This window comes from Apiospora hydei (assembly GCF_038363865.1).
Source record: "Apiospora hydei strain CBS 114990 chromosome Unknown utg000009l_segment0_segment0, whole genome shotgun sequence".
Lineage (NCBI taxonomy): Eukaryota > Fungi > Ascomycota > Sordariomycetes > Amphisphaeriales > Apiosporaceae > Apiospora > Apiospora hydei.
In genome coordinates this window covers 6,823,125-6,834,689 of record NW_027117368.1, presented here as the reverse complement: position 1 = coordinate 6,834,689, position 11,565 = coordinate 6,823,125, and the positions used below count along the sequence as shown (strand labels likewise).

Sequence of the window (11,565 nt, the reverse complement as noted above, 5' to 3'; positions counted from 1 at the left end):
ACTTGTCCTTTAGATGGTGTCTTCCATTTCAAATTGGATTTGTAAAAGTCCCAATACATGTCATGGTCATTGAATCAAACGGCGGAAGGTTACTCCTCATGCAGGCGGCTGGCTTACCGACGGTTTGGCAGGCTCGTTTAGCTGCCGCAAAAGACACCGAGCTTCGGCCCCGAATTTTTATTTACGGCAATATTTGGTCTAATAGATGCAGGTCGGTCAACGGCCATTCTACTGCAATTATGTGTTACTCTAATGCACCCTCGATTAAGCGACGACTAAAAGTAACATCTCATGGCAGTGGCTGTCAGTACCTGCGCCGAGCCGGTGGCTGTAGCACCCAATGCTTAGATCACAAAAAAGAGCGCCCTGGTCCAAGATTAGTACCATTTGATGGTGATACAATGCAGTGAACACGCCTTATGCTCAGCGACACTTACCGCTTCAGCTGCTGTGGCACATCAATTGCCAACGCGTTTGGTGCAGTGTTACCGAGCCAATCAATAAAGCTCCGACATGCAGATAAATACCCTAGAGCTTCAAGTTCTCCTTGCTCCTAGCTGACTTAGTCATGTAATTACTCAGACGACTATTCTCTTGTTCTCTGCGTACTCAGGCTTCATGCCCAACTGAACCGAACCGACAATGTGGGCCACCGGAGCCGGCCCCTTCCGCCCTCCCCAAAACCCCGCCGACCCCGGCCACGGCCCGCTCATCATGGGCCTGACCTGGACCTTCGCGTCCCTCAGCATCCTCGCCGTGACGGTGCGGTTCTACGTCAAGGTGGTCCACTCCCGCCTCCGCCTCTGGTGGGACGATTGGACCCTGCTCCTGGCCCTCCTGTTCCAGATGGTCGCCCAGGCCTGCGTCACGCACGCCTACACCTGGGGCCTCGGCCAGCACGACCGCGACCTCACCGTCGTGCCCCAGCTCATCCACATCCAGAAGTGGGTCTACATCGGCGTCATCCCGAACCTGCTGGCCTCGTCCGTCGCCCGCATCTCGGCCGCGCTCTTGCTGATCCGGCTCTTTGGGAGGCGGAAGTGGTTCAAGTGGTACCTGATCGTCTTCACGTCGGTCCAGACGATACTCATCCTCGCCGACGCCGCCGTGCTGTGGACGCAGTCGGAACCAATCGAAGGGCTTTGGAATCCCTTTGTCAAGGCGGTGCGCCGCCCGCCGTCCGTGTCGGAAAGTCTGGTGTATACAATCCAAGGTACGTCAAGTTACCTCTTCTTCCTTTAACCCGGTCGCGCCTGCTTATCCTTTATCAGCCATGCTCACCTTTTCGGACCTGACCTACGTCCTGTTCCCCATCATATTCGTCTACAAGCTGCACATGCCCTTCCAGCGCAAACTGGGCCTGATCCTCCTGCTGATGCTCTCCCTGGTAACCATGACCGTCTCTCTCCTGAAGACGATCCAGGCCAAGATCTCGGTCGGCGATGGCAGAAACACTGACGACATGCAGTACCGCACCAGCCTCCTTCAGGTCTGGGCCGGCGTCGAGCAGAGCTTGGTCATCACCCTGAGCTGCGTACCGACTCTGCGTACTTGGTTCAATAATACGGTTCTTCCCGCTTTCCAAGGCATGACGTCGAGTGTGGTCCGCGTCTTTGCCTCCTACTCTAGGTCCCGCAGCATTCCCAAGGGATCGAAAGGGGGAAACGACAAGTCTAACTCGGTTCAGTATTATGACTTGGAGTGTCAGCCCCAGATGCATCAACATCACGTCTCGGTGGAGGGTACCGGATATCACCAGTCCTTGGTGCCGGGCAGTCAGATCAGGCAGACAAATAATATCACTATCAGCACCGTCCCGATCATGCCGGAACCACCCCCAAATGCCAGGCTTGCTCGTTGACAGAGATGAATAGGTTATGTTTTGTGATGGGCGAGGCTGTTGCAAGGAAAACATAAAAGGGAATCGGATGGCCTCGAGGCTTCTCATCGTCTTGAGTAGGTTGCATTGATGGTTAATATAGCGTAACGATACTCTCTATCATGGCATCAATATGCACCGGTTGTCTCGGGGCGGTCAGTCTGTTAGCCCATTTGGACCATGAACCTCATCCCAGAACGCCCCGACCTGCTTCAAGAAAGCTGCATCTGACCATACAAACTGTTTCAGCACTTCGAGTGATTCCGACCACGACCTGTACAAGCCTTTGAACCTGGCAACGTTGTTGGAGCGCAGCAACGCGATATAGCCGTGCCGCATTGCGCCCCGGGGGAGCATAAGTGCCACCCATGTACAGGATCCAAAGCAGAATATCCGGGTCATCGTCCCAAAGACTTTCATCGTTGGTCTGTTGTAATACTCGGAGTAGCTGTGACGAAACTTCGGACTGTTGGCAAAGGGGTAAACAACGATGAACAGCTCGATATGGAAGGTGCATCACTCACTGGGAACACGGCAGGACACCAGACCGAACAACATAACATAACGGAACATATATACGCTGCTAGACGCAAACACTCCATTGTAGGAGAGAGACCTATCAAGCCCGCAAGCCTGGACTGGATGGAAGCAGTCTGGTCGTTTATACGGGCCATATCGGCTGGGTTGGACCCAGAGTAAATGGGACGGTCTCGGACCCATTGCAGAGCCCGAATGTCCTTGAAAACCTCCCGGAGTTCGCCGGTCAACAGACTGGGTCGACTCTGAAATCCGCTGGGGATGGCAAAGAAGTCTGCGGGAAGTGCGTCCCTGGTCCACTGTAGTTCGGTGAAGGTCGTATGGTCAACTATGCGCTTAGACCCTGACAATATGGAGGCGTTCAGATCTTGCCTGCCAGGGTTTGTGTAAGAGCGAGTCGCATGATGACGCTGGATCAGTCATCACTCACCAGAATATTGCGCGCTTGATGCCATGTGTGAGCGAGATACCCTCCTTTTGACAGAGATCAAGCAGCTGACGCACCGCTCCTAAGTGAAGTTGCACCTGAGATGTCTTCCGAGCGCGAGCCTACGTAGGTGTAATTATTATCAGATGAAAATAATCTTAACGGAGGAGGCGGGTGGAGAGACCCTATGATGAAGCAGGGCGGACATTGCGTGATAAACATACCTCCACTCCTGCCAGTAGCAGAATAGCACCGATTGTCGATTCTGTAGTAGCTTCGTTCCGGGGAGCTCACTCTCTCGCGGATATGGCTGATGGCTTGACCCCGATACCCCAGGCACTCCCCGTCAAGCTTGCCTCTGGTCACCGCTGCTGTAAACGAAAGCATCACGGCATTGAGGAGAGCCGGGTCCACGAAGCCAGAGCGGAAGACGTAGCGGAAGTTCTGGAATTCCCATGCTCCGGCAATCGTGAAGACCGGCTCCGAGGCACATCTAGCTTCCTCTGTATGGACATATATTGTGAGACACCTGTTCTGGGATGGCAAAAGTAAATCTTACGAGTGCTAAGTAGGGCCTGCAGCCTCGAAGAGTTGACTGCAAGCGTCTGGAACGGATCCAACAGACCCACAGACAGTGAGGAACAGATTCGCGGGCGCCGGTCTTCCTCTGCGTTCGTTTTCTGGTTTTTCGACTTTTCCCGAGGCACAAGATCTTTCGGTGTCGCGACCCGGAAGTTATCCCCGGCCTTTTGCTGAAGTTTCCGCTTGTTCTCGAGAGCTTGCTTGACCGCGTGCGATCGGGCCTGACGCCTGGTTGCCAGCTGCTTCGTAGCACTCGGGGCGCCTTGGTCTGTGACGAAATGAAAACCCGGTGCCATTTTACAGCAATTCCACCACAAATACTGGTAATCAGCTCTTACGGTTAGAGCGAGTGGGATGTCGTAGAAGTAAGGTTATGGCCATGGATGACAGGGATCTCTCGTGGAAACTTACGCCCGTCTCATGCCTGCTTACGAATACACTCACCTGTAGCGGTCTCAATAGCATAATGCGGCATAATGCTATTATGCCACTTTAGCGTAGTTTGCTACCATAATGGAATAATTATAAAGTGGACTCTAGAGGTGATATTATTACCACATTAGTGTATTATTTTCGCATAATAAACTATCTTGCATTATGGCATTATGCAGCATTATCGCAATCGCTACGAGTCAGTCACCTGAGTTAACTCTCCGCCTGCTTGGCCTAGCGCTGATTGGATCCACATGCCACTAACCCGTTTTTGGAACCATCTTCTTTCCCTTTTCGGCAGCAGGTTGTTTCCTCTTTCGGAATCAACTCCTCGTCTGATTTGGATGTGTGTTGTCTCCTTATTAAGAATCACCTCATATTTGTATCCACAAGATAATCCTCTTCGCGACTTCATGAAACTGTGAAGTAAAGGCCTCTTGAATTGATAAGCATCCCGCCATAATGAATTTGTCATCGGATCACGAACTCGAGGGATACAAAGCCCCCCATCCCCAAGCGGCTCCGAGCTGAGTCTCATTGGGATCCAAAGCACCAACAGCAGATACTCGCTACTTACTTACTCGAAGATTCAATATTCCAAAACTCCGACCTGCACTTATTTCCCCATCAAGATGGCCGAGTCACGCCTTTTCAAGCCGCTGAAGATAGGCAACATTGAGTTAAAGCACCGGATCGGCATGGCGCCGCTGACACGCCTCCGCGCCACCGAAGACCGCGTCCCCCTCCCCTTGATGAAGGAATACTACAGCCAACGCGCCTCCGTACCCGGCACCTTGCTCATCGGCGAGGGCACCCCTCGTATCGCCGGCAGCCGGCGGCGGGTGGCCCAATGCGCCGGGCATCTGGCGAGAAGACCAGATCGTGGCCTGGCGTACCATTACCGACGAGGTGCACCGCAAAGGCAGCTTCATCTTCTGCCAGATCTTCGCCATGGGGCCCGCGGCCAATGCCGAGATCGCCGAGAAGGAAGGGGGTCGTCGTCATGGCGCCGAGCGACATCCCGACGCCTGGGGAAGGCCACGTGGTGCCGCGCCCCATGACCAAGGACGACATCCAGCGGACCGTCGCGGAGTTCGCGACGGCCGCGAGGAACGCCGTCGACGCGGGGTTCGACGGCGTCGAGATCCACGCCGCCAACGGCTACCTCCTGGACACTTTCCTCCAGGACGTCAGCAACAAGCGCACCGACCAGTACGGCGGCTCCGTGGCGAACCGGTCCCGGTTCGTCGACGAGATCGTCAAGGCCACGGTCGACGCCGTCGGCGCCGCGCGCGTCGGGCTGCGTCTGAGCCCGTGGAGCACGTTTCAGGGCATGGGCATGGCGGACCCGGTCCCGCAGTTCAGCGACGTCGTCCACAGGGCGGGCCGGCTGGAGCTGGCGTACCTGCACTTGGTCGAGTCGCGCATCTCGGGGCGCGCAGGAGTCCGGGCGCACCGAGGGGTTGGATTTCGCGTACGAAATCTGGGGAAATCGACCGATCCTTTTGGCCGGAGGTTTTCAGGCGGCCAACGCGCAGAAATTGGTGGATGAGGAGTATCCGGACAAGAACATTGTAGTTGTTTTTGGGCGGTACTTCATCTCTAACCCGGATCTGGTGTACAGGATTCAGAAGGGGCTGGAGCTGAGCGCGTACAATCGCGATACCTTTTACACCAATCTGGCTGCGGGCTACGTGGATTACCAGTTCAGCCCCGAGTATTTAGCCGGCGCGAGTCCCCAGGTTGGATTGGCTTGAGTTGCATTCTTCCAAGGTCTTATTTGGATGATACATTAGGTAGCGGCATTTATTGAAACTGCGAATTACATAGAGCTTCAATTGATTGATTGAGCATTCCGTAGGGAGCATTCCCCTAGAGTTAGCAGCTCCACTTGGTTCTTTCAGCGCTTATCAGTGATACCCGTCCCCTGATAAGGGATAAGGCCACTCCACTCTCAGTGGACTAGATAAATTTTGCTGGGCAACGAATTTTCTTGACTTTTCTCAACCTTCCAATTGTTTACAAGCTTCCAATGCTCTCTCGTCTACACATGCGACAGCTTGGCGCAGCACTCCCGCATTCTCATGCTGGCTCTTGATACTTGCTGCCTCTAGTTGTTGACCTGCTCAGACTGTAAGAGCGCGTTGACAACCCAGTCGCGCAAGTGTCGCTTGGCTCTGCTCATGGTGTACAACGCCCGTCAGAACTCTGCAAAGCATCATGTAAGTCTCAATTCGCTTCGTTCTCTCACCCTCACACGCCTTCCATATGATGAAAATTTAGCTTCAGAGGCTGTTTATGATCACAATGATTAAACATCATCATTTGTTCTATCCTTTTCTGATATCCGGCACCCCATTTGCCCATGATGCACACGCTATCGAGTGTTGTCCCCTCCGAGTCGCAACTGTCAGCTAACAGCTTGCCATCAGATATGAAAACCCCAGCCTGCCTGTGTCGCGTATTAGCAGGCTCCTGGCAATTTTATTGTAGCGCTGCATGCTTAGTGACTGCTCTCATTTGGCACTGTCCAAGACTGTGGTTGGCCCGAAGGTTCCGTGGATAAGGTAAGTGTCTAAGCGCGCTGCACAGGCATTCGATGCCTTTGGATGATGCAACTGTTTCAGTTGTAATGCTTTAGTAATAGTAGAATGAATTATACTTTCATCGTCATCTTGCCAGCTTTCTGTATCTCACATGCCATCTCATTGCTGTTCGGTGAGCAAATGCTAGTATCAACCCGAAGTAACTCGAATCGACCCGATGCATCCCCAATTGAAATGAGATCAATCCAATACTTCTCAGCATTAGTCACCAAGCTCTTGTACAGGAAGGTCTGTCACTTTGGTAGTAAGTGTCTGATACAAGCCGGGCTGGTCCAGCGTCTCCATCCTGACCCGCGCGGGTGGAGACGACTTCGATTAAGCTCCGGGGAATCACGTGACTAATTTAACGACATCAATCCTGACCCCAATTGGTACAACATCAAACCCGTGCATTCGGTCTATATTTTGGTTCTCAAGGCTTCTTATTGACATGGTATTGTTCTTGTGTAGTTGGGAGATCAAGTATGGCGGTGCAGCGCGGTTGTTGCCATGGCAGCAGTTAAAGCAAGGAGCTCGTGCTTGGGCTCAATCGCGCAGGGCAACTTGGGGTCAGTGAATGTATTGATTCTATGCTGTATTAGGCGATGATACGGTAGATGATTTGTTGGCAGAATCAGTAGAGTTCCTTGCTACACGGCGGTTGGTTACGGTGAATCAGCTGCTTGGGCCTCGGGTGGGTGTAAGTCAGCAATGGGGTGGCACATCATCCCTAGCAGAACGAATTGGAAGGCTTTAGGCATCTCCATGCATTGGAAAAGTTAAAATCAATTGTGTCGAGTCGAACTTTGAACAGTAAGCAAGAAGATTGAGGTGAATTGGTTCAAGTTGAGTGTTCCATGGTAGCGGTGTTGACGTGTTTGAATGGGTATGCTTCCGTTGTCATAGGTGGATGATAGTCGTATGAGATGCTTCCCTGCTATGAATTCATTAGCTATTTCGTTTCTGGGGATTGTTTCTAAGTGATGTATTGTGTCACATGCCAAAACATACGCGAGATGTGAGTGAGTAGCAAGGAAGGGTTGCGGAGGCCGATATGGTGTCTGCTATCAAAAGGCCTGGCGGCAAAGCTCGAAAGGCATCGATCGCTCCGAGATATTGAAAGAAGGGCCACGAAAGCTTCGAATTCGATCAGCAGCCCCATATTATTGGTGACAGTGTAGCAGTCGACGGAGGGCAAAGGGATGTGTGGTGGGTAAACATAGCTACCTACCGAGCTACTTACCTACCTACTGACCTACAGCTAACTTATCCGCTGCTCCCCCAGCCATAAGCACCCATAGGGACCAAAGATGCAAAGGTAGACACATAATGCCTAATTACAGCTGAATTTTCCAACAGCAGCAGTCGCCCCATTCGACCGAGACCACAACAATGTAATCCACCAAGATCAGGTGGTGCAGTGGTAATGAGTACGGCTTTGATTCGTCCCCGCCTCTACCCTTCAACTTCCCCCTCCTCTCCTTCCTTCCCCCCTCCCCCAGGACCGGGGACCTGACCGGCAGGTCCCCCGGTTCGAATCCTCGCGAAACAGAAAACGTGGCGTGTATCCCTCTGAATTGAGAAATGACGCGTGGTTTTCTGACTGCCCCAGGCACGGTGAAGCATCGGGCCCCAGGGCCCAGCCAAATGTGACACCGTTAAATAACTAAATACCCGGAAGACGCATCATCGTGGCCTAACCCGTCACATAGTGTTAGTCATCGTAGCGAGTCTGACCAACTCGTGGTGAAGGGGGCGCGACAGCCTGGGTGGCTGGAGTCGGGCCTGAAGGACGGTAAGTTCAATTTTCTTTTTGTTTCTTTTTTTTGTGTATTTTCTTTTTTTTTCAGCAGGCATGCTTGCTGGCGTGCGAGACCCGGGCTATCATGGTCAAGCTCTACTGGGGTTTTCTCACATTTAGTATGTCAGTTCTATTGGGATCGCCGTGTCGTGATTTTCAAGTCATATTTTATGCAAGTGTAATTGCCTCTCTATGAAGCTCCCATGTTACTTAACATCCCGAATACCAAGTCATCCCGTCGTCACATTCTCTCCCTTCTAGTGGACGTACTACAAGACTGTTGTCAGACTTACCTAAGCGCACGGCCTCTAACCATCCTTGGCGATTGGCAGTTCAATGTCCACGACAAACGGCCATTGATGCTTCAGTATTTCCTTCCTACTTTCGCTGTAATCGTAAGACGCATCCAACATCAGGGTCTGCTTACCTTGGGCAATTGGCCGGGCATCACCCGCGCAGTGACTCGTGTAGTAATAGCCCTGCCGTGTGTACTCCTCCCTCTTCGCGGCCTTGGCCTGGACTGTCGCAGCATCATCGTTCTTCTGTGCGAACAGATCCTGGACCTGCTCGAGGATTACCGTCGTGTCGGGGTCGATTTCGGTGTGAGTGCTGAGGCGCGCGCTGCGGCGGGCGCCGGTGGAGAAGGTCTCTTTCCACTGCACGAACTTGGCGCCCCAGGCCTCGTGGATGTGGCCGAAGCAGTGGATCAAGGGTCGTGCCTGAGCGACGGCCGCGTAGAGCTGGGGGCAGCCGGCGCGCTGGTTCCCGTCGGTATAGTCCAGTATGCCGCGCGGCGGGCCATGGGTGACTACGATCTGGGTGTTGTCAGCAATGGCGAACTCGTGCCCTTCGTCGTAAGTGTACTGGAACGCTCGGCCTCTCCATTTTGCCGGGGTATAGGGGCTCGCGTAGAGTCGCAAGAACGCGCCGTTGTTCAACTTGAACTCGTAGTTGCCCTCTTCGAGGAATTGGACACCACCGGCCTTTGCGGCTGCGGCCAAGAGCCGCCTGGGCTCGCCGAGGGGGCCAAACTCCTTCCTCACCACTTCCTCGCCCTTGTTTATACCCCATCTAACATCCATGTCAAGCCTGCTCGCCAAATGCTTATCAAAGTTGCCCTCGTCTATGCCCATGTCGTGGTTGCCGGCGATACAAAGTTTCAGCTTCGCAGGCAGCTGACAAATGGTTTCGAGTACCCTTTGGTAGTCGGCCAGATTGGAATAGAGGGACATGTCCCCGCAGTGGATGACGACATCGGCTGTCTTGTGTATGTCCTTTATCTCGAACGTCTGGTTGTGCGTGTCGGACACGATGAGGATTCTCGTCTTGACGGACATGGTGGGCTAGCGAGTAGTGTTGAGAAGAATGGTATAATGTGTCAAAGATGGAGGGAGACGAAGATGATGGCTTGGTTGTGTTACTTGGTTTAACTTCTATCCAAGACAGATACCCGCGAGGTTTTATACAAGCTCTCGTACGAAGCACATTCTTTGTCTTCTCTTAGATTTAGTTCAATGCCATTTTAGTTATCTACTGGGGAGAAAGAAGGGCTCCCAAAGGGTTTGTTGCTTCACAATCTGATAAAGTCGACAAAGAAGACTTTATGTTCTAATAAAATCCGCCATGCCGCAACTTGACCGTATTGCTCAAGGATGAAGGCGTACGAAAAAATTGTTTGATGACCTAGCAATGAACTGCCGAATCCCCACAGGCCATTTTCAAGGAAAGATTGAGCCTCTCGTGTAATCTGCGAGCATAACAATCGGCTTCGTATGCGCTGTGGTTATCCTTGTCACCGAAACATACAGCAGCAGAGAACCAACTTTACCCTCCAGGCGTTTCACCAAAGCTCCATTTGCAATCTCAGCCGGAACAATATAGCAAGAATTACCTCTTTCCCGCCGGCTTCCGAGAAAGGAAATCCTCTGTTGGCAACGGTCACTTTCGTCTCGAGCAAAGTCTGGTCCCACAAGCGGCATCATCATCTGAGCTCAGCACTGCCAGCCGCTTCAACGGCATTTTAGAGATGCCGGCGGTAAGTTCTTCGGCCATACTTAGACATCGTTCAGCCTCGACCTTTGTGATTTCGAGTGACCGCTAGACTCCTGCCTCTCCTCCCGTGAACAGACCAAAAGTTTCATTGTCGGCCTTGTATAAGTAGCTTTATCTTCGGAGGAATTTCCATCGATGGGTCGGGCGGTTCCTCCGAGGCGACATGGGCCGCCAGTCAGTTTCTCCGAGCCTAGACATGGGGGTCGGTGACCATCTTAGTTGTAATTCAGCCCTCCGCAACGGCAGACACAGAGCTGTATTCGGCTCCCGTGGGTTTCGAGGGAATCCACTCGAGCAGCGATCGAGAATGGAACACGATTTCGACGTTCCACCGCCTCATTCGCTCGTTTTCCTAAAAGGGTTAGCTGACTTGAATGTAACGCAGTATCGTGTCTCGGGGAATTACAATCGTATGGGCTTGTCCATTGAGATTGCGAATACCCTCAAAAAGTATGTTGCCGCTCTCCCGCTGGCTTTCCACTCTGGTCCTAAAAAGTAGGCAGTATCCATTGTCCCTACGAAGGGAACCACAGTCAGGTCCATATGATGGAGAAGGCTGGACCCTTTTGGATCTTTCTATTACCCTTTTGGTCCTGGCAGGGTAGATGGTCCAGCGTCGTCTGAATATAATCGAATGTTTGAATGGTGCAGAGGGCTATTCCAATAGGTATAAATATATCATACTTCCACGTCTTAGAGAGTGACTGTCAGACCAAAGATTACCTCTCTCACTACCATCCAACCTAACAGACCATCTACCTCCCCATCACTGCGAAGACTACCTACACCATTCCTACCCCATCGCCCATCTCACTCTTTTTCAACAAGAAAAACAAGCAACAAACACCACTACACTCCATCCACGATGCGTTTCATCTCTGCTCTGGGCCTCTTGGCCGCCGGCCTCACGTCCACCGTCTCTGCTGAGGTGACGTGCACCAGCCACCACAACGGCTACACCAAGTGGGAGGTGACCGCGGACAACGTCCCCGACATTCCCGGGAAGTGCGCCGGTCTGAACGCCAACCTCCACCACTCGCACATGTGCGGACATCTCCCCGGTTCCCGACGCTTCTGTGGCGAGCGGGATGGCAAGCTGGTCTGGCAGTTCATCACCCCTCAACACTTGTCTGGGCGGCATGGTTGATTCGGCGTGGTGGGAAGCAACCAAGAACAACTATGGCGCTATCAAGTGCCCTGGATACTAATAAATTGGTGGTTATGGGGAGCTTTTTTTCGGGGAAACGATGGGATGACGAGCGGGTAATGT

The 11,565-nt window shown here is 52.6% G+C and overlaps 5 protein-coding genes across 5 annotated transcripts; 3 read left to right on the top strand and 2 right to left on the bottom strand.

Moving 5' to 3' along the window:
* Window positions 1-642: 642 nt before the first annotated feature.
* On the top strand, window positions 643-1,861 carry PG997_013960 (uncharacterized protein; the record flags this gene model as incomplete). Its single annotated transcript, XM_066818274.1, has 2 exons — window positions 643-1,213; window positions 1,272-1,861. The coding sequence occupies 2 exons, from the start codon at window positions 643-645 to the stop codon at window positions 1,859-1,861; spliced, it is 1,161 nt and encodes a 386-aa protein (XP_066663966.1).
* Window positions 1,862-2,066: 205 nt separating this feature from the next.
* On the bottom strand, window positions 2,067-3,721 carry PG997_013959 (uncharacterized protein; the record flags this gene model as incomplete). Its single annotated transcript, XM_066818273.1, has 5 exons — window positions 2,067-2,345; window positions 2,404-2,788; window positions 2,847-2,925; window positions 3,068-3,346; window positions 3,403-3,721. The coding sequence occupies 5 exons, from the start codon at window positions 3,719-3,721 to the stop codon at window positions 2,067-2,069; spliced, it is 1,341 nt and encodes a 446-aa protein (XP_066663965.1).
* A 768-nt stretch (window positions 3,722-4,489) lies between these two features.
* On the top strand, window positions 4,490-5,614 carry PG997_013958 (uncharacterized protein; the record flags this gene model as incomplete). Its single annotated transcript, XM_066818272.1, is given in 4 exon segments — window positions 4,490-4,676; window positions 4,690-4,851; window positions 4,895-5,331; window positions 5,381-5,614. The coding sequence occupies 4 exon segments, from the start codon at window positions 4,490-4,492 to the stop codon at window positions 5,612-5,614; spliced, it is 1,020 nt and encodes a 339-aa protein (XP_066663964.1).
* A 2,937-nt stretch (window positions 5,615-8,551) lies between these two features.
* Window positions 8,552-9,580, bottom strand: PG997_013957 (uncharacterized protein; the record flags this gene model as incomplete). The annotated part of the gene is made up of 1 exon (XM_066818271.1): window positions 8,552-9,580. One exon carries the CDS (start codon window positions 9,578-9,580, stop codon window positions 8,552-8,554), a length of 1,029 nt encoding a protein of 342 aa, XP_066663963.1.
* Window positions 9,581-11,160: 1,580 nt separating this feature from the next.
* PG997_013956 (uncharacterized protein) lies at window positions 11,161-11,442 on the top strand (the record flags this gene model as incomplete). The annotated part of the gene is made up of 1 exon (XM_066818270.1): window positions 11,161-11,442. One exon carries the CDS (start codon window positions 11,161-11,163, stop codon window positions 11,440-11,442), a length of 282 nt encoding a protein of 93 aa, XP_066663962.1.
* Between the last annotated feature and the right edge of the window lie 123 nt (window positions 11,443-11,565).